The sequence below is a fragment of the Oryzias latipes genome, chromosome 18 (genome assembly GCF_053564925.1).
Source record: "Oryzias latipes strain Hd-rR chromosome 18, Olatipes_Hd-rR_3.1".
In the NCBI taxonomy this organism is placed as follows: Eukaryota; Metazoa; Chordata; class Actinopteri; order Beloniformes; family Adrianichthyidae; genus Oryzias; species Oryzias latipes.
The window spans coordinates 30350783-30373340 of NC_136254.1; the positions used below are offsets into that span (position 1 = coordinate 30350783).

At 41.4% G+C, this 22558-nt stretch overlaps 3 protein-coding genes across 3 annotated transcripts; 2 read left to right on the forward strand and 1 right to left on the reverse strand.

Annotated features, from left to right (window-relative positions):
• The first annotated feature begins 1157 nt into the window (after window positions 1-1157).
• On the forward strand, window positions 1158-8362 carry ugt5g1 (UDP glucuronosyltransferase 5 family, polypeptide G1). Its single transcript, XM_020711518.3, has 2 exons — window positions 1158-1728; window positions 6395-8362. Exon 2 carries the CDS (start codon window positions 6398-6400, stop codon window positions 7988-7990), a length of 1593 nt encoding a protein of 530 aa, XP_020567177.2. The 5' UTR covers window positions 1158-1728; window positions 6395-6397; the 3' UTR covers window positions 7991-8362.
• Window positions 8363-14187: 5825 nt separating this feature from the next.
• Window positions 14188-18118, forward strand: si:dkey-165a24.9 (G-protein coupled receptor 4). Its single transcript, XM_004079713.4, has 2 exons — window positions 14188-14858; window positions 16463-18118. The coding sequence occupies exons 1-2, from the start codon at window positions 14188-14190 to the stop codon at window positions 16875-16877; spliced, it is 1086 nt and encodes a 361-aa protein (XP_004079761.1). The 3' UTR covers window positions 16878-18118.
• Window positions 17270-21618, reverse strand: LOC101156531 (prostaglandin D2 receptor 2-like). The gene is made up of 2 exons (XM_004079712.5): window positions 21427-21618; window positions 17270-20918 (listed from the first exon to the last, which is right to left on the reverse strand). The coding sequence occupies exon 2, from the start codon at window positions 20885-20887 to the stop codon at window positions 19784-19786; it is 1104 nt and encodes a 367-aa protein (XP_004079760.2). The 5' UTR covers window positions 20888-20918; window positions 21427-21618; the 3' UTR covers window positions 17270-19783.
• Window positions 21619-22558: the final 940 nt, after the last annotated feature.

Below are 22558 nucleotides of genomic sequence, written 5' to 3' on the forward strand. Positions count from 1 at the left end.
TTTGTAAAGGTTACATTTTGTAAGAGGATTACTACTCACTTTCATGGAAATCTGAAAGATCAAAGTCAGATCTACTGCCAAACAAGCAGCAAATTCCAAAACACCATTCCTGGCATGCTCAGCATTTTTTTTCCATAGGGTCACGTTTCGGTTGACCATCCTATCAACTTTCTAAACCAGGCGTGGAGCTTTATTTTGGGTTGAGCAACATCTGACACCAAATTTCCCCTAATCTGTCTGTGTTGTGTTGACACCCAAAAAGAAAGAACATTCATTGATCAATCGGAATGTTTCCATCATTTCCGTCACGTCTGCGTCTGACGTCCGGCCCGCAAGATTTAAGCAGGAGTTCAACTTCTAGATATATTATTTAAGATGACTTGCGAACTCGTAAAAACACAAGTTAACACCTTGGATAACACCGGGGTCCATCTCTGCCACCGACGGTGAAAGTTTCATTTTGAGTACAAAGTACAAAAACACAACATTTATGACCCAAAACATGTATTTTAGAAGGACTCAGTGAGGAAGAAGAGGGCATGGGGCCTGATTGCCAAAGTTTTGGAGGGTGGCAGGACAAACCACACCACCGGAAGCCACGGGGGACGGACCAAAAACGCAACTGAGACAACATCAACTAAGTGACAGTCGTAACACGGACTCTCCCCACGCAACGCAAGGGAGACGATCCGGTGGGAATCAGGCCCAAGAAGTCAGGCTCGAGTGTTTCCTCACGAGGCAAGAGTTGGTTGATGGTTCTTGTTATTTTTCAGAAGCAAAACCTTGCGTGCAGACCTTCAGTCCTGTCAGAGTCCGGTCTGCTCAGTGATGCAGCAGATTTTTTGACTCCGTTTGTAGTTACTGGTTAACCACTGCTTTGTACTGCGTTGCCGTGCATCTCCTGCCGCCCGGCAAGAGCTTATATACCCGGGGAGGCAGAGGAGGGGAAAGCTGCTTCTCACTGATACGGTGAAGCTGCGACTCCTGCTGTCTTTCTTAATCACTCCTGTTATTTTTTTTCCCCCTCTGTGCCGCTGACATCTGAGTCTCCACGTGAGGCGTTTTCTGTTCCTCGTTATCCGGCCTTTAAAGCCTTTATGAGTCTGACCTGTGAGCTGCACCGTGAAGGCGAACTGGAGAAAAGTTCACCGAAGTTTACAGAGAGTTTGAAGCCCAGAAGACGAGTCAAAGGAAAAGCAGAAGGATCTGACTGGAAGATTGAACTAATCACCTGAGCAAACATCTCCCACAGAGAGCCTTTGTGTTTTAATCTGCATCAGTGCAGTGATGTGGAAATACTTTTCTCTAAAGGAGAGACTTTTCCTGCAAAACTTTGAACAAGATCCTGGATTATTTGTTGGATTTTTGCTGTTTCTTTCCTTTTTTGGGGGGCAGTTTTGTACGTCAAACAGCCACATCAACCGATTAAAGGTCGGTGTCTGAACAAAACAAGGGGATTGCCCTAAAACTAGATGTCGACTGACATGTTTAACCAGAACACCAAAAAAACCACAACCATGAACTCTTTCTGTGCCTTTGTGAATGAACTCACCTTTCACGCTCTAACCTTTGCCCCACTGTGAGCATGTGTGCCTCAAAAAGGGTGTGTTTAAACATGTGTAAATGTGAAGGTTCAGGCAGTACAGAACCGGTTGTTCCTGCAGCCTCACTGAGGACCTGCGGCTCAAAACCCCCCCGACATCTGGAATTGCATGCAGCCATAAGCAGGTAAGACGTTTGGTCGACTTTACATCCCAATCGAAGCCGCTCATGAGCAAACCGATGAGTCTGTTTGTTGTTGATTCGTTGGCCTTTGTGCAAATCCTTGGGACAGTTTCACAACATGTGCAAACCCCAGCTGGTAAACTTCTGTAAAATGATGCTGACAAGCACAATAATCATTTGGATGCAAAAGATAGAAGATAAATATAAAAGTATTAATTCTTTAGTCTTAAATTGACAAAAAAATGTAATTTATTGATTTGTTTTTAAGCTATAATTTTTTGAAGGGGAGTGGGAAGTTTAAATAAAAAAAAACAACTATATTAATCAGATAAACTACATTTTCCAAAGAAAACAAATGAAAAAGGCAGCAGAGCTGCGTGAAAGCACATCCTTAAGATGAGGCATAAAAATGTTTATCGGCTCTGCGGCGAGGACTTTGACTTCTCTTTTCTGCAGAGATACGAACTCCTGCCTGACCCGAGAATACCTGCCTACAAAAAGTGGTTCATGGTCAACCTAGTGGCAGAAATCTCATATCCTGACCCACCTCTGCAATTTACACCTGATGGAGATTGTTTAAGTAAAACGCGATTTGCGCGGCAGATTGAATGTTGAGTCAATGCACAGAAGAGTTGAGAGGTCCTGCGGTGCCATCTCAGCATCAGGCGTGAGAGTCTAGCAGCAGCTCGTTTTGGGTTTCACAGTGCCATGTTTCCAGAGTTCAAACACCTGAACTTTTGCCAAAGAATTCACGTCGCATCAACCAATCAGGAAATCAGCTGTTGATGAGTTGATCTAATCAGCGGGTGAAGTCCAGAACCATCGTGTTTTTCTGCTTTGCATGGAGAGGATACTAAAAGGATCCTCTAATTTAATTCTTATTTGCATTTTTCTTCCAATCCGGGACAGCAAGTCGTCCAACCGGGTCACAGATAAAGCTGCAGAGTCCTTCCCATGTGCGTAAAGAGCATGGGGTTTATGAACATAATTTTGGACAAACGTCCAAACGCAAATTTGATGAGAGGCAATTTGGAAAACGAACTGTGTTTGATGGTAACGCAGCATTATGGCATGAGTTTCTGCCAAAAGTTTCCTTTGATTCTCAAAATCTAACTACGAAAATCATGTTTTGTTGAAGTGTTTGGTTTTATGCACCACACTTTAGAAAGGAATGAAGTCAAAAATGGATGTGGGCTACTGACCATGCAGTGAGTTGGGAAATCTATTAAGGTCAAAATTAAACTTTATTCTCATAGGAAATGGGTGCTATAAGTCGTGTGTTTAGGCTTCATAACAGTAAGATCCTTGAAGGTCCCCCTGATGGCAGACATTGGATCCACATGAGGCTAAAGTCCATCAGCTGTTTCATCCCCAGTTAGTCTAATCCCCAATCAGAAGCCTTTGTTATTGACATGTTCTAATAAAATGATCTAAAACCAACAAACAAACAAAACACATTTACTCTCTTTATGGCTATAACCAGCAAGTAAGACAAAGCAAAACAAGAACTCCCCAAACAACCCATGTGGACTAGTCACATTTATCAGAGCAATGTTTACAAAGGTTTCCCTCTTATGACATGACAGCGCCTCCCAAACTAGTCCAAAAAAATTGAAAATGTGCTGGTTAGTACATAATTAAAGGCCACAGATCATGCTTTACTCCCAGATAAGGATGCTTTCAAAGCAACAACCGACCACCCAAGTCTATAGAAACACATCATCAAGCAATTCACTAAAAACACACCTCACCGCTCTGGAGCTGGGCGTGGAGCTCTTTAAATCATCAAGGAAGCGGAAAATGCTGCTGTGTGGTTTCTACACCTTCCTCTTATTCTAAATTTCACAACCCTGATGACAGATGTCTCCGTTGAATTTGAAGGAAGGCGGAACGATTTTATAACACCATCTTAAGAGGAACACAGCATGTTAAACTACAAACCCTGCAACTACAGAGTAAATGCTCCCATTAGGCTATAAGTTCCCTTAAGGTTGATAGAAAAGAATTTTTAAAAGTCAGCAGTCTCCACATACAGTTTTTTTTCGTCTTTCACAGGTGAAATGTTCCATAAATAAACTGTGATAAGTGAAAAGTAGGATTAGAGATGAGGCTGTAAAACTCCTCACTACACACTTGCTACACTTTTTTCAGACAGACATGTACATTTTCACAGCCTCACTGGAGAAATCCTGGAAACTGGAAAATCACAGAAAAGATTTGAATAAAGACCCCCCCGTGGGTGTTTTTTTTTTCACTTTAAACACAAAAATGTTATGAACTGTTTATAAAAAATTCTCGGATCAACTGGCTTCTGCAGCGCTCTGCAGCCGTTGCTGTTTTATTTTTTTCACCCCTTTACTGTGCCTCACTAGCCCAGCTGCTCCCATGCTAATTATATTGAAGGACTTGGAGCAAAGTCTGCCATTTGCACGTTTCTGGTCAGGGTCTTTCATTACCTGCAGTTGGTACTTCCCCTTGAAAAGCCACTTGTGAAAGCAACATTTTCCCGGCATTAAGTAGAATTTCACAATCCGTGTCTTATTGCAAGTTGAAAGCGCCGCGCTAAAATGGTGAAATCTTGACCTGCTTTACGACAGTGCTTCTCAATTAGTTTTTGCAAGCCCCCCCCCCCGGAAAAAGAAAATGTGTCGCCCCACCCCCCACCCCACCCCTCCTACACACACACACACACACTCGCCGCGGTGACAGTAAACAAGTTTAGTATCTATACAAATTGTGTAAGTATACCTAACATTAACTAAAAAAAGCAATATGAATCCACAAATATCGACTTTATTTTGCGACAGAAACCCTGTTGTAGTCTAAAACAGAAAAGAAGCTTAAAGTGCCTGAAATAAAAAAATCTGTCAGTCCTTATTTAAACTAGAAACATTTTGACCAACTGTACCATTTGATGCAGAGAAACAACACATTTACCTGAGGTATGACAATGTTACATTCCATGTTCGTGACGTCACTTGAGGTGGCCGTACGACCCTCAAGGGAACTGCAAAATAATTCAATCAATACATAACATTAAATGTAAATTGATCTGAAACACTAACACAGCAGCACCAATATATTTAATTTTTTTAGTCTGAAGAAATAGGTAAAAAACATTGTGATTTTTTTTGTAAATGTTGGATTGTTCATTTATGATCTCATAAAGTGCAGCTGTTTTACTGCATTACCTGCTGTCTTTACGTCAAATACTGACGCCAACTAAATAAAGACACATCGTCAAAATGTCTACAATAGTTCATTAAGAATGACATTATTAGCATGAGCTGGGTCATCTAAAGGCAGATGATGATCCAGGTGTTACACAATCTAGCGCTCCGCGTGTGCTGTTCCACCTGGCAGCCTGAGCCCACTACCCCTCCCCTTTCATTCTCACAGACAGGAGCAGCTGTAGGGATGGTAATTCACAGTTTCAGGCTGTTACAAACTCTTTTGATAGAACAGATAATAGGAAACCAATAGTGGAGCAGACTTTTATCCAAGCACTGAGCCGCTGTCACCACCGCCTCCCATTAAATTTGCGCCCTGGGCAATTGCCTGTATTACCTGCGCCTAAAACCGCTACTACTGCGCGCCCCCCCTGGCATTGCATCGGGGCGCCCCACTATTTGAGAAGCACTGCTTTGCAGCAATATAAACTCCCATCATCGATAGTGTAAGGTTGAACTTTTGCTAAAATTCAAATTTGAATCTTGTTAAACTCTTAATTTTTTATGTATTTTTGCATCTAAAATCTTAAATTTCTTTCCAAACTTTACAGAACATTTATGTTTTCTCAAATTTCACCAACCTAGAAATTGCATTTCAATTTCCAAAACCTTTCCAGGTTTTTTTTGATGGTTCGAACCCTACGTTTAGGCACTAGAACCGCTTTAAAAGTACCAGTTTGGCAACAGCACCTGATAAAATCCAAACAGTACCCGTCCCTAGACCTATTTGTCAGACATGCAAAGTTTTTGAAATATGATTTCTGTTCACCGTTTTGAAATAAAAACATACATAACTAAAGGTAAACAATCAGGTGTCACACTCAATACCCCAAATTCCAGTATCTTACCTGTTTTCCTGCAAACCTGCCACTGTAGTTGCTATCCATCCATCTTCTAAACCCTCTTAACCCTTATATTGTGTTCGGGTCAAAATTGACACGTTGTCGCACTTGAAAACAGATCAATTTTGACCTGAACATAGTGTAAGGGTTAATACTTATCAGGGGCTCAGAGTAGCTGGAGCCTATCCCAGCTGTTGAGCAAAGTTGGGATACATCCTGGACAGATTGCTAGTCTGTCGCAGGATCACACAACCACACACATTCACTTCCAAGGGACAGTTTTGAGTAACCAATAATTACCTTATGAAGCATGTTTTTTGACCATGACAATCGCTTGTCGCTACCACCACAAAGTGTAGTGCCAAACACTGCCCACAATTATAGTTTATTTTTGACAACATCTGATCCAGGTAATCAGCGGCAGGTAGGGCATAATTTTAAACAAAAGGGCAGGCTGCGGCCCTCAAGACTTGGATTGAGACACCTATGACGTAAACTATCTAATTGTTAACAAATTGCACTTTATGCAGATGTAAAAGATGTAATCTAAGAGTACAAGAAATTGGGACCTTCATCATTCTTTGTTGTATCTTACAGAAAATGTCCCCCGCCGTCTCTGGGTTGCTGACAGTCCTGGGCTTTCTGCTGCTTCTGCTCGGAGGATCCCCTTGCAGCAGCAGCAAGATTCTTGTCGTTCCTGTTGATGGCAGCCATTGGGTCAACATGAAGGTGATCCTGGAAGAGCTTCACTCCAGAGGCCACGAGCTCACAGTCTTGCGCTCCGCTAAGAGTTGGTACATCTCCAGCAACTCCTCTTTTTACACCTCCATCAATGTGCCTATGCTGGAGGATGAGGCAGACAGAGAGTTCTACCATAAAATGATCCAGGACGTCTTGGATTGTCGCAGACACCCAAGTTTTATACGGACATTTTGCCAACAGGAAGTGATGACATTTGCATTTTCAAACGGCCACAGGATTCTGGCAAGAGCTGCCACAACTATTATAGAAGATCAAGCTCTCATGAAAAAGATCAGAGATACAGAGTTTGACCTGATGTTAACAGACCCTGCTCTGCCTTTAGGAGTTGTTCTGGGAGGTTACTTGAAGTTACCAATGGTGTTTAACGTGCGATGGATTAACTTGGGGGAGGGCCATTTGACCATAGCCCCCTCTCCTCTATCCTATGTTCCGATCTCAGGAACTGAGCTACATGATAAAATGGATTTTCTAGATAGGGTCAAGAATATGTTGCACTACCTCCATACTGTAGTTGAGCAACATTTTATCGTTAACCCCGCTTATTCAGATCTTTTTAGGCGCTACTTCCCACCTGGAACAGACTTGCTGTCTCTACAGTATTCAGCAGAAATCTGGTTGCTGCGGGCAGACTTTGTCTTTGAGTTCCCTAGACCCACCATGCCCAATGTGGTGTACATTGGGGGCTTCCAGTGCAAGGAAGCCCAACCACTCCCTGATGAGTTTGAAACATTCGTCCAAAGTTCTGGGGAACACGGGGTGGTGGTCATGTCTTTGGGAACACTGGTATCAGCGCTTCCCCGTGAAACCACCGAGGCCATTGCTGCTGTTTTTGCTCAGCTCCCTCAGAAGGTGATTTGGCGTTTTGTTGGGGAAAAGCCTTCTTCACTCGGAAATAACACTCGTATTGTCAACTGGTTACCCCAGAATGATCTCTTGGGTCACCCTAAGACTCGTGCCTTTGTTGCTCATGGAGGAACCAATGGTGTGTATGAGGCCATTTATCACGGTGTTCCTGTTCTGGGTCTACCGCTCCTCTTTGATCAGTTTGATAACCTTCTCCGGTTGGAGGTGCGCGGTGCAGCTCGTGTTGTGGAAGTCAGATCACTGAACAAGGAAAACTTCCATGAAGCTCTAAATGATATCCTCAACAATCCTACCTACCGCAATAATATTCAGCGCCTCTCTCAACTCCATCGTGACCGGCTAATATCCCCTTTGGAAACAGCCATCTTCTGGATCGAGTACGTCATCAGAAACAGAGGGGCGGCTCACCTACAATCAAGAGGCTTTGACCTGCCTTGGTACTCCTACTTCTGCCTGGACGTGGCTGCTTTCTTTGTGACTATAAGTGGAGCCTTCATCTGGGTCTCAGTCTCAGTTTGTAGGTTTCTCTGCTGCAGGAAGTCCAGGAGAAAGACGAAAGCAGAGTAACAACTGGAAAAGAGATTCTTGATGATTCTTCTTTATGAATTTAAAATGTCTGACTTATTTATATGCAAGTCTACCAATATTATAGGACGTTGATCAAATTATGAACTGCTGTGAATGAACAATTCCTTACTGATTTAAAAGCAACCAACAACTTACATGTTTAATTAAACCTTGAAGACTTTCTGTTTAGTCAAAGTGTAGAAGGGGGTTTCCATGTAAATAAAGTAATTCACCAATGTTCTCAATATTTTAATCAGCAGATCGTTGAGTTACATGATTCATGAACTCACCAATAAACTCAATCTTCATTCACATTAAATTACAAGACCTTATTAGGTTTACAGGATAAATAAACATGAAACTGAATGGAAATATTTGATTTTTTTTATTTGATTAAGACCACTGTGAAACAAACAGAGTGAGATACATTACATCCTTTTGAAGAAAACAAGAGTTTAGGACACATTTCCCCTTTAACCAAAAAACAGACTGTACATAATGACACATGTACTAAAATACTAAAATGAGTAAGTAAGTAATAGGGAATAAGTAGTGTGACTGTACGGAACAGATGGCAACTGACACCACTAAGAATGTTTTTATGGGTTTTTTGACCTGACTGCAAGCCCTAAAGCTATTTTAAGATGGATGCTTTACTTACACTTTTCTAGGCAAGAGGTCAAATATTACCTCAGTTAGAATCAACCCATTTTTGCAGTAAACTTAAGTAATGTATTTAAGTTTGATTCAATATTATATTTTTTTTATCATATGTTGATCAACAGAAGAGTTGAAACAATCAACTTTATATAAAAAATAATCAAGATCCATTGTGTGCTATTGTTTAATTATAGAGGACAAACAGAGAAAGAACAGACATTACATCATCCACGCAGATGTACACAAACAACCGTCTTCTCTTTTCTGACTGTTTGTAGCTTTTATAACAAACATGTTTTGTGAGGAATCTCATTAAGGAATCTTAAAAAAATTAATGCTTTCATTTTCAAAGGTTTGAAAGAATACATATGGTCACTTTTGACCCCACATATGCATCAAAGGGTTAATAAAGATAAATGCCAATGAAAAGAACACAACTTACAGTATTTACCAAGGTAACAAAGCCATTAACTTATTCAAAGTACTGAAAATTGAAGTGAACATATTTGATGGTTTTGTACAAATTGTTTGATTTATACCTAGATTAATTGCTACAAACAAAAGTCTACCATTGGTGTGGTGACGAACAGGAAGACTTCAACAAAGGGGAGCTTCCTGTATTTTTCAGCGGTGCTCAGGACAGAGAGCTTTGTTTTTACCGATGCAGTCTTGCTCACAGCAGTCTTTCCCAACCCTGATATTCAGGGCACGCCAGTGTGCATGCACAAAACTCAGTGCACTGACGTGTCTTCATGTTGGCTTCAAGCAACCCAACAAAAGGATAAAGGTCTATTAGTCTAAGTATATGCTTGGTTTTAAATGCAAACAAACTGTAAGACTTCACCTCCTTCATGTAAAATCATGAGGTAAAAAAAATGTTACTTAACAACTATTGTCTCAGTGCAGCCATTCTGTGTCCCAACAATCTAAATTGTAGGTTTTCTTTTCCTTCCTCTGGTGTCAAAGTAAAAATATCACTTCAGGAACATTTGAACTCGTGTTTTTTACACAATCCCAGCAATTGTTTCAAAATGGGCACCATACATTTTACCTGTAGGCTAAATTGATGGACCCCAAGTGTGTTTGTGCACAACTTCCATGGTGGCCCCAAATCATTTGCCCATGTGGGCACCAAGTGGGATTTGCCTGTGATTTAGACAGGATCAAGCCGCACAAAAGCTACATATACATAATTAATCTCATAGGTGGGACCAATATTATCGCAAATTACAATGTGGGTACGTCTATTAGTTCCACATGGAACCAGCTGCTGCCATTGACCCTTTACCCCACTCTGCCCTGAGAATCTTTTGCTAAGGGTGACAATAAAGTTTCATAATCAAGTTATGAAATTGTATGTCTAATTGTGCAGCAGAAAGATCTTAGGATAAGATGCAACCTTTTTGCATAAAGATTTATATTTATTTAGAAGAAGACCCAATGCTTTGGTCAGTACTAAGTTTTCCTAGTGTTCTTGTAAAATTTTGCATACTTTTAGAAGTTGTCATCAATAAGCTTGAGACATTTTTATCATATTTTAACTCTCTAAATAAAGAAAAACACTGACAATGTCAGCCCTTATTTCCCCTTTCTAATGTGACAAAAGTACCAAATGTTGCAGTTCCTCAAATGACCACTGGAGGCTGATTTTAATGGGAAGCAATTTCTCATTACCAACCATTTTGGAAAGTCAAAAACAAACGCTATAGAACCGGTGGACAAACCCATCCATTCTGCCCACAAGTAAACCATAGGGGGCCCATGTTGAAATGTTCGATGGAATGTCAGTAAAAATGGTCATTTTTGTTTTCACATCAAAACAAACCTTTTAAGTATTATTTTTATAATTGTGTTGTACTTCCTTGATTTGAGCTTTGCGTGGCAGCACTCTTTTTAGACATGGTTTGCACACACATTTTTTTTCTTTATGGGCCCCGTAAATGCTAAAAAACAAGCTCACTTGTTCACAAACACACAAGCAAGGACACATGCACGCACACAAATGCGTGCACAGACTGCAACTCCCAAATGTTGATTCAAGTAGGTAGAGCAGGGATATTTAAACAAGTACGACTGTGGCCCTCGAGACCTGGTGTTGGACACATCTGCTAAATAGGTGCCCTTTATAAAATAAAAACCAACACACACACAAGGACACATGCACACACAAATGTACACACTGCAACTTTCATTAAGGGATTCATGTAGAGGGTCTATGGTTGCTCTAAATTGTCCCTAGGTGTGATTGTGAGCGTTCATGGGTGTGTGATTTTGGCCTTGTGATAGACTGGCAAGCTGTCCAGGATGTCCCCTGCCTTCGCCTATGAGTGGCTGGGATAGGCTCCGGTAGCCCTGTGACCCCAAAAGGTAAACAAACTGGTTTAGAAGATGGATGAATGAATGAATGAATGAATGAATTTAGATAGTGCAGGGATAATTACACGAGTGTGTGGCCATCCTATATTGCAGTGTTTTTCAACCAGTGAGCCGCGGCACACTAGTGTGCCGTGGGAGATGGTCAAGTGTGCCGTGGGGAATTGCCCTACTTCACTGATCTAAAAACATTTTCCATCTCCAGGAAATCAGCTCTTTGTTCATCCAAACAGGGCCTGATAAAACACTGAGTAGTTAGGAATATAAAAGATCTTAAAATTACTTTTTCTTTGTGTTTATTTAATTCTATTAAAGACATTTTGATAAGAATGACGGGATTTACCTGCAGCTATAACTGTAAGGAAAAGTCCCGCCCCTTCAACAGTCTCCGCCAATCATTCTTGAAGGCTTAATCACAGTCATCAGTCTGACCAATCAGAAGTGCTTAAAGTCTTCACTTCCTTGTTCTTAATTCTGCTGATAAAGTCGCTTAGTTCTAACAAAAATACCAGCTAAAGTTCGTCTTTAGCGGTGTAGCTTTCCACAGAGTCCGGTGTCAGACCGTGGAACAAGTGAACAAAACAATGAAGCTCAGAGACGCGAGTCTTTCTGTCCTTTTTCGGCAGTTTTCACACTACGTCTCCCATGATGCATTGGCTTAAAGGGACAGTGTCCCAGCGCACAATGAGTTGTCCTTGTGAAACGTCTTGAAACCACAACGAACAAACAAACAGTTTCTAAATTTTTCTAATTTAACTTTTATTTCATCTCTTAGAAAATAACAGCCACAACTTCCTGCTTTTTCTGCCACATTTATCACAAAAATCCATGTGAGATTGCGGGGGGGGGGGCTGTCGATCCATACAGACCATGAATTCCTGCTTCTTTTTTTTTTTTTTTTTTGGTGGTGTGCCGCGGGATTTTTGTCAAGGTTAAAGTGTGCCGTGGCTCAAAAAAGGTTGAAAAACACTGCTATATTGGTGCTCATTAATATAGAAAAACCAACACACATACACACACACACACACACACACAGGCATCCATAATGTAATTCTTTTGTTAATATGTAACACATTATCTTTACCGTACATAAACTCACACCAAAAACATGGGCCATAGCCTGTGATCAATAACTGAAGATAACCAACAAGAACAAGGCTTCAGTTCTGAGACAAGGCCACAAGGGAAGCAATTTATGAACTAAGTGATGCTGACTTAGTGAAAATGATGAGCAGTGATGGTAAAACTATCAGTACTGAACATTCTACTCTATAGGCGCACTGAATTATAAGGTGCACCCTCTATGAATGGTCTATTTTTAAATTTATGTCATATATAAAGTGCAGTGAACTATGAGGTGCATTAAGCAAGACAAAAGAGTCAGAGACAAGTCAAACAAATGTTCACAGTAACTCTAGAAGTCGTTTGAAACACGCTACACGTTAGAACTGCATTACCGTTTTCACAATAACTGTAACCTCCAACACGAGAAAAAAAAAACAGACTGATACCACTAAAACAAATGTTTCTGTGACAACACTCTCCAGTTTTTCAGTAACGCAAAATGTACCAAAGTCTGAGATTGCTAGGCGTTAGCTGCATTACCGTCAAACATTTTGACAGAGCGCAACTGTTTTTTTATTTTATTTAATTAAGGTGTTTTAATGCACCATATAGTGCAGGAAATATGGAATGTTTGTGAGATAAAATGATTGAAGAATTAAGCAGTTTCTTCCCCACAGCATGGAATACTATTGTCAGCATAGATGCTTCAGAGTGAATCAATACCTGTTGTGTTGGAAATCACATAAACAGGTTACTGGCAAGCTAACTTTGTTATGGATACTTGACTCCAAATGAGACTGTGGGCAGTCAGTTTAAAAACTGAACCATGACTTTTTTCCTGACCTTGTCTGAACTTTTGAAGCTTCGGTGAACATGCATGTGTGGATGAGTCCATTGACTTTACATCGTCTATCACTGTATTTGAAGATGTTGCATTTGTCAAGTCTTGGTGTGTGAGAGTTCCTGCAAAGGAGGACGAATCGCTTTCACCCGGCAGTGGATGGGATAGGGTCCAGCAACACCGTGATGCAGAAGGGGATACAACAGGTTCTGAACATGGATGAAATCTGTGTGGAAATGTCCACACCCGTAAGCACCCAGGACATCAACAAGATCCCCCTTGATCCCCCTTACTTTTTGGATCAAGTAGTTATTATTTACTTTTTTAAAGTTTACTATAATTTAACATTATTTTTGTTGATTAATTTCATTTTTTTGTATTGAGATTTATTGTATTTTGTATTCATGGGAATTTTTGCAATGACACTGCAATGAAACTGCAATGACAAAACTGAGAACCTGACAGAAGCAACTGAAAACCACAAACTCAAATAAACTGAAGAATATTTAGCGGAAACAGAAATGATTGATTGAAACTAAAACCTGGTGTGACGGAAGCGAAAAACACTGAATTAAGCATTAATAAACACAAAAAAGATACTCAAAAAAACGAAACGAAAAGGCGCCAATCCTCAAAATCTCCATGTTTCACTAAAATATGTGTGAGCATCTTTCGATCTGGAAACATTTATATCTTTTAATCCCATAAAATCCATAAATAAATAACAGAAATCTACTATTAGAAGGTTGTAGTGGCCTTTGTGAGGCAGTGTACCCTCCCCTTCTGCAGACTGTCCATCATTGTGACTCTGCCAAGAGAAAGGGCAGAACAGAATAAGAGCAAGTGTATGTTTTTGTTCTAGGCCAGAAAGGCGTTCTCCTACCTCAGGATGTTGCCTTTAAAGCCGAAGAAGTGGGTTTCCTCCAGAGGAAGTGATTGCAGAACAGTGGAGACTTTGGCCAGACTCCGGCTCCTCTGGGTTGCTCAAACACAGGTTGTTGTTGTTATCATCGTGCTGCAGACTTCTGTGGACTGAAGAGGTGGGTGGAACGCCTGGGCTGATAGTTTGTGGTTGAAATCGTGATGCACCTGCTTGTTCTCATGCACATGCCTTGTTCTGCAAGAGTTTGAATGGACCTGGGGGGCTTTGAGGATCGTTTGACCGACGCTATAAAAGGAGGATAAGCTTTCTCACGGATCTGTAAATGTCCCAAAATGGAAATAAAGGCTGGATGCAGGAGACAACTCTTTGTCCAAAATGATGGCTACTCCTAATGCAAGTCACCCCCCTCTATGCCAGCCGGTGTCCGAGGCATCTCCGGATTCCCATGAGAGGGTTATCACCAACATGTCCAATGTCACCTGTGACCTCCCATTGGACACAGACACGTTTGGCCTGACCTGTATTTATGGAGTTATCTTCTCCTTGGGTCTGCCCAGCAACCTGTTATCTCTCTGGGGGTTGTACCACCTTGGACGCTCGGGCGGGGGAGGCTGTCAGCTGGTCTACATCCTCAACCTGCTGCTGTCAGACCTCCTGCAACTGCTCACCCTTCCCCTCTGGATTATATATCTCCAAGGGGGTCACCGATGGCCGTACGGACAGCTAACCTGTGAGCTGGTTGGCTATGTTTTTTACGTCAACGTCTACGCCAGTGTCATGTTTCTTTGCCTGATAGCGATGGACCGCTGCCTGGCCATCGTTTACCCGCTCAGCAGCCGCCGGGTGCGCACCATCAGGGTGGCAGCCGTGTCAGGCGTAGCGGTGTGGACCCTGACCTTCCTGTTCTGTCTGAGCGGACTACTGCCGTCGGTGTTTGACGCAGACCGCCTGCTGTGTCTGGAACAATATCCTGTCAGCTCTAAATTTGCTTACTTCAAGATTGCCACCGTGCTTCTAGGTTTCCTGCTGCCTTGTGCCATTCTTGGGTGAGTTGCTCCTAGAGCCATCCGTCACTCTCCAACCATATGTACCAGACAGTACGAGTTTCTCAAAGGGATGCCGTACCAAAGCATCCTTTAACAAATAGGGTTTACAGCTTTTTTATATCAACTGGTTTTAAGGAATCTGGTCCCTTTTGTGCAGGTTTGTACTTCTTTTCAAAGCGGTTCTACAGCTTTGAGCATCTTGTTCCTAAAGTTCAGTAGCTAGCAGAGGTGGACTTACCATTAGGCAGAGGTGGGCAATTGCCTGGGGCCCCCAACACCAATTGCCCCCCAAGCTAAATACTTTGTTTAAATGTCTAAAGTAATTTCCACACCTAATATTATTATCTGTGTCACAAAAAAACCAAATCACTGAAATGACATTAAAGTGCTAAAGGGTTTCATCCTGTATGACAGTTAGATTTTTTCTTCTAACTTGTCTTGTCCAACAGCTAAGCAAACAGATGAGAGTTGAAAGCTAAACTTTATTCATGTTAATTATATTTTCAAATATTTGTTGTTGGACTGGACGGAAAAGAAAATGAGGAAAGAAGAGAGAGGGATGACAGATAAGGGGGGCGGGGGGTAGAGGGTTGATTATAGTAGCAAGGGTAAAATCATGAAGTGTCAGAAAGCAACAAGTTGCTGGAGCTTTATAATCACAACTGACAGGTTAAGATGCATGAAAAATCTAAAATGGGTGGGGCCTGTCAACACACACACACACTCAAACGTTACAAACACACCTGTTGCCTCCAAAAGTGTTCACACACAGACAAGTCTACCTGGACATACTAGACATACTACCACTAACATTCACACATGCATATTTATGCATTCAGACTAACACATGTGAAACATTTTTGTTTATGTTTATGTTCTTCTGGGGAGGATGATGGAATGTAAAAAGAGGGAGAGAACATATCCACCCCCCAACCGCAGCAGCGGCGGTAGACAGGACCCCCCAACACCCGCACAGTACAGCAGATAGAGAAAGACCTCCTGCCGGGCAGGGCCAGCGGGACCGCCCAGCCCGACCCGTAGAGCAGCCTCCCCACCGCGCCCAGGGAGCCCAACGATTGCATTACATTTACGTAATAATTGTGTAAAAACTACGTAAAATTCGCGTGAACTGTGTAATTCTTAACCAATCAAAATTTTGAACAGCTCCAAACCAAATTTACGTAAGGACCCGTCGACCACAACCTTTGCTGAACACACATCGACAAATGACCAACGCAAGAAACACACCTAAATCACGGATGTATCACGATAAAACAAAATTTCACACACGGAAAATGTGCAAAATGTAGCTGTTGCTGTATAACACGGCCTTTAGGTGTGACTATTAGGACAGGGGTGTCCAATTCCAGACCTCGAGGGCAGGTGTCCAACATGTTATCCAACCAAACCAATATTGAAACTTTTATTGGCTAAACATTTTGATCCAAGTTATCAACAGAAAAGGCAGGATTTCAGGAAACCAGCAAGAGGCCAACCGTCAAAGCCTGGATTTGTACACCCCTGGTCTAGGACAAAAGCTGTTGTTGGTCTTGTTCGTCTTGAACCTTTATAATGATTTATAATCTGAACCTTTCTCCCTTCAGTTACACCTCAGCGCACATCGGAGTGACGCTTCGGCGCTCCCCTTCCCTATCGGATCACGAGCGGCACAAAATCGTGGGGATCCTGGTTGTCATAACGATCAACTTCATTGCCGTCTTCGGGCCGTACCACCTCATGGGCGGGTACCGGTTCGTGTCTCTGCTGCGGACGGAAGTGCCGTGCGAGTTAGAACACTCAATCTTCCTCATCTACCGCCTTTGCTACGGCCTGACCAGCCTCAACACCTTGCTGGATCCCCTCTTCTACATCTTCCTGTGCCCTGACGCTCGACTGGAGCTGCAGAGATCTCTGCCCTGTTTGGGGAGGGGTCAAAACAACAAGAGCAAGACCACCGTGAGCAGATATCGCCTCAAGACCCATGGGCAGACTGAAACAGGCAGCTTTCAGGCAATGTAACCCTTGTGGTATCCTAGGCACTTTAACATTGGGAGTTGGGTCATCTAGACCCACTAGACAGTGCGCTGAACCTTTTTTCTTCAATGATTTGTGATCTTCACTGGTGTCCATGGATTACATGAAATCTTTCCACCTTTATCCACCTTTGTCATGGTAGGGAGAACATGTCAATGGTCATCTTGACCCCATAGGATAGAACAAGGGTTAAACAGGTTTGGACCATGTCACAGACCGCAGGGATTCAGGCAGAGCAACAGCGCCATCTGGTGGTTTTATACTTGTTACTGCATGAACTTTAAGGAATAAACAACCTCTGCTTTACTGTCTTATACAATTATCATAGAGTTTCACATCATGTTTGACATCAGAGACCAAAAGGTAAACCAAATATATTTGTTTGATGTGTTTATTGAACTGTATTTAAATGTGAACTGTCCCCACATTCAATAATAAACACAGGTGTTGAACACAAATATGACTTTTGTCAGACTAAACAATCGAAATGAGTTTTTTTAGCAATGTCTGGAAACGTTCAGTCATACTTTTAGAAGAAAACCCACAAACTGATAAAAAATTCAACTCATGCGGGAGATAACACATTCAAGGCCAGATCATCTCAATGCCATGCAGAAAATAATCTGGAATCTATGAGAACTTTCCGCTACTGATCTACAATGCATGCATGCATCACCTAAAGCACATTTTTACAAAGAAAAGAACAAAAAAAAAAGTTTGAATGTGCAAGTTTTCAGCAAAAACACACACACAACTATATGAAAAAGTTTGTTTTTTACATCATCTGATGAGTCACCTAACAATTGAATCAAAAAGCAATAGACAAAAATCGACATCTTTTAAAACTGAAGATTTCCTTTTTTTAGCAATGCCTGTACTTTATGTAGAACATTATCAAAAGCGTTGATTCATCGTAAAAATGTGAAGTCATTTGTGAAAGAACGAGATGAAACTTCAATGGTTGGCTCTCATTTTTGTTGCAGATGCAGATCAAATGAATCTGATATCTTAAAAAAAGGATTCACATTTAGAGATTTAAGGTTTACACGGCTAGCATGTTCAGAGAGATCTGCTGAGTTCTGTTCAGTTTCCACGTTTTCGTCCAGTGTAATCGAGTTGCTTTGACTCTTTTCTGGTTTTATCCTCATGTGTATGAATTCTCTTTTGGAGATTTTAGATTTCAGTTATCATTTCATTGGTCAAATAAAGCATTTGTGTAAACTGTGTTTCATTTGAGTGTCCTTTGACTTCCGGATTGACGCTGTTTTGAAAACAAAAGCCTGTTCATTAAGTTTTGGAAAACCATTCTAACCTTGATTGACCAAAAGACATAAAACATTAATAAAGAGAAAACTAGTTTGATAGTCACTGGGGTAGTTTTACATCTATGCAAAATATGGTTAGTGACATGGAAAAAAAAAGCAAATATTAAACGAGTTGTGAGACTTTAACAAATAACTAACTAAAGTAACCACGTTTTTGTTGAGAACTGAACATTCAAGTTGAAATGTTCGCCAACCAAAAGGCAAAAGAAGTTAACCCTTACATTCTTTCATGACTGTAACTCTTTAACTGTTTACTCAATTATTCCTTCTAAAGCCAAGAAAAACAAGCAAGGACGCTTAAAACGCCATCTCATCTCCAGTTCTTTTTACGAAGACACCTCACAAAAATGGATTTCCGACAAAAAAATGATTTGATCACATTTGATTAAAAGACAAGTCCGCTGAATATTTACAAACCACCAAGATATATGTTGAATGGGCCGATATCATGCAAATGTTTTAGTATTTCATAGTAAACAATATTCACAGTTACGTTAATATATCACATTTGCCACACTAAAGAACAATTTCTAATGAAATATGAGTTATATTTACATCGTATTTTCCTACCCGGAAGTAAGACAACTTGATCTCTGAGGCTCCGCCTTTCACTCCGTGTGGGTCATGTCGAGTCGGCCTCAGCATGTCTGCGTGTGGTGCATGAAAACAAACATCCAAACATTTGCAAATATGGATGTGGGTAATGTGCATATAAAAGGAAACCGTTTTTGGCCAAAAACAGCTAGCTCAATGGAGAAAGCGGGTATGTGTTAGCTTGGGGGCGGAGCTGGCAGCACAGAGACTTCTTGGAATGGGCTGTTCCTCACTTGTCCACGTCACAATGTGACTCGTTTTTGTGGGTTGGGAAGGGCTGGTGTTCAGAGCCCAGGCTTGTAACCCTTGTGCTATGCTAGGGACTTTAACGTTGGGAGTGGGGTCAGGTAGACCCACTAGACAGTGCGCTGAACCTTTTTTCTTCAATGATTTGTGATCTTCACTGGTGTCCATGGATTACATGAAATCTTTCCACATTTATCCACTTTTGTCACGGTAGGGAGAACACGTCAATGTAAGGGTGGGGTCATCTAAGATAGCACAACGGTTAAAGGAATATTCAGAGATGCGTAAATGGATCAAAATACCTCTTTGGGGTTAACATTAAAGTAGACTTTAAGCCACAAAATGTTTATTTTGCATGATATAGACCCTTTGAAAGCAAGTCCCTGCTTGTGTTACGGCCATCGCAACTCTTAAATCCCACTCATTTCTCCTGATGTGGCATTTCTCTACAACTTGTAGGTCTCTGAGAGACAATATATATTTTCATTTGAAATACAAATGAAAATAATTAAAATAATGAAAATAATTAATAATTTTAAGAGCCAATGTTTGACTTGAATGTTATTTGTTTACTGGCCTTTTAAGAGAATAAAAATTCCAACAGGATATAATGTTGAAAACTACCTGGCAACAAACAGATCTACAATCTGATCGGTGCTTTTCAAAACTTCCAGCAACGTTTTTAAGGGCGGCTGTGACAAAAGCAGAGCGGTACAGGGCAATAGTTCAGTCTTTCTGCTCTTGCTCTTCAGTGCTAGGTGACACTTTTGCAACGTTGCTCTTCTTCCTCGGCATGAGCTCAGAGTGGCTGGTGTGAGCTGTGCTGCGACGGCGGGTAAACTCCATGAGATCCTCCACCAGCACGCTCTCCATCACCGCCCCAAAGGAGTGCCTGATCTTCATGCGCAGGTCATTGCAGCTGAACACGTACAAGATGGGATTCAAGATGGCGTTTAGGAAAGCAATCGTTGCTGCAACTGGAAGGGCCTTCTCACTAAAAATTTTCACAGGGTGGTTGTTGGGGGCCATGACCTCCATAATGATGAAAAGCTGGTACGGGGCCCAGCAAAGAAAGAAGGTCACAACCACAGCGACCACAACCCGGACGAAACGCAAAGGGCGGCGGCATCCCCGACGAGCCAGGCTGGAGTTCACTGCTAAGTAGCTGAAGATGATGACCAAGAGAGGAATTAGGAAGGCTAAAAGGAACTTGGTGAAAGCTAAAATCTCTTTGCGCTGCTTGCATAAAGCCTGTAGATCGTTCAGATCACTTGGAGGATACAGAGCGTAGTTGTAATAGCACAGATTCCTTCCATCTCCAACCTTAATGATGTCACGGAACAAAAAAAAGGGTATGATGCAGATGATGGCCAGCACCCAGATTCCTGCGCAAATCCTCTTAACTCCTTTGATACTTCTGTAGTTCTGGGCCCAGACCGGCCTCACCACCACCAGGCAGCGGTCCAGAGAAATGGCCGCCAGCAGGAACCCACTGAAATGCATGTTGAAGAAAAAGATGGAGGAATAGATCCGGCAGAAGGCTTTGCCCAATATCCAGTTATTTCCTTGGGCCATGTAGAGGGTAAAGAAAGGCAGGAAGGCTGAGGTCAACAGGTCAGACGCTGCCAGGTTCAAGATCCAGGTGCTGATTATAGAGCGGCGGATGTAAAAACCCACCACAGCCAGGATTAAGAGGTTTTCCACAATGCCAATGATTGAAACTATTCCATGGAGGGAAATGAGAAACAAGTCCAAAGAATTCAGATTGGGTGTATACTGCGTCTGGTTGATGGAGAAAGTCATGCTTTCGTTGGGAGTTCTGCATGACATCTTGTCCTGTAGAGCTTCTTGGGGATCAGATCTAAGACAGAGATTCATACATGAATGTCAAATCATTGTTTCAAATTCTAGTTCATCCTTTTAATCTTTATCACATTCAGGAAGGAACAGGAACACAGGTGGTGCGTCTTCACGGGTCTGTCTTTTACATGTACGGACTTCTTACTGTATATATAAAAACCACATATGTTTTCAACCAGGTTTCTCTAAACGCAATGATTTGGGATAAAAAAAAACCTTGCTTTATTTAGACTTATGGTTGAAATAGAAAAACAATGACTATGAGATTCAGGTTACTGTCTCTAGAGATAAGGACATAAAAAAGCTAGTGTGAAGCAATGTTTAGCAGGTCAGTTAACATTTTTTGCTGATGATTGAGTGATTTTCATGCAAAAATAAAACAATTTTATTTGATAATTTCCCATATTAAAAAAAGTACACTGTCAGTTGCAAAGATCTATTGTTTTCCCAACGAGTTTAACCCAAACAGTTCTTCTGAAATTAAATACATGAGAAAAACCAAGACTCACCTTGGGTTTTAGTGCCTGAACGTGCTACCAGCTGGTTTGACAAGATCTCTCTCTGTCTTGTGTTTCAGTTTTACGCAGGGCAGAGGCTTTTACATGATAGGCAGTAGGAAGTGTTAACCTCAAAGGGTGCATGTTTTCTCAAAAGATGGTGCCTCAAGCACAACTTTTGAAGAAAGTCTTTCAGAAGTGACTCTGAAAATATGAAAATAAATGTTGCTGTTAAGAAATGTGCGTCTGCATTATGAATAGAGTCTTACTAGTTCTTAACATTTAGATGATTAAATAAAAAAAAAAGCTAAATGTTCAAATTAAAGGGTGAGTTTCTACGGAATAATGATGCACCAAGTTGGCTTTTTCTGTGATAAGTCTTCACATGCATCCGTGGTCAAAGTCCCACTCCGATCGTCTTTTGATCGAATGCAAAAACGTTCCCAGTCAACCTTTTGGTTACAACTCTCTCCTGCTAGGTTACAGCTCCTCACGACCCCAAACTGACACTAGCAGTGCAACAAACGTGGTGAGCAATATCGTAGCTATCCAGCCGTACAGTTTAGAGCCAGATGTCAGCTCAGACGAGGAAAACAAAGACGTACATGGATCTAATTATGTACAAGTGAATACGTCAATGTACTAGTATTATGCACGTTAATAACCAAAAACTTAAAACTAATACTCAACACATTTTGTTGCAACTGTGTAAGTCTGCACCAAAGGTTTCAGTCTAAACCACGACAACCACAGGATGTCTTACACAAAAGCAGTTTTTGATGTGACAACAATTTTACAGAATCTTTTATACAATCTTCTGTCTTCACACCGGCACTTTGTTGTCTCTGCAGTTATTTATAATAAAAGACTCTTGAAAAAAAAAAACTAGACGTCCATCGCTGGTCATTTGGTCACGTTATAACTCTTTGTTCGGCTTCTGTCATCAACTGGCGCCTCTCTGTCCACAAGTCTTTGCTCAACGTTGGTTTCTTTACCAATTCAAAGTGCTTGTATTCCAGTCATTTTTGTTTTGAAAGACGTTCCTGTGGTCAGAGTTCCTTTTTAAGGTCTGACTTCCTTTCATGACATTGGGCCTCTTTAGTCATTTCAAACCTTTTTTCTCCACTTTCTGTCTTTCCTTCAA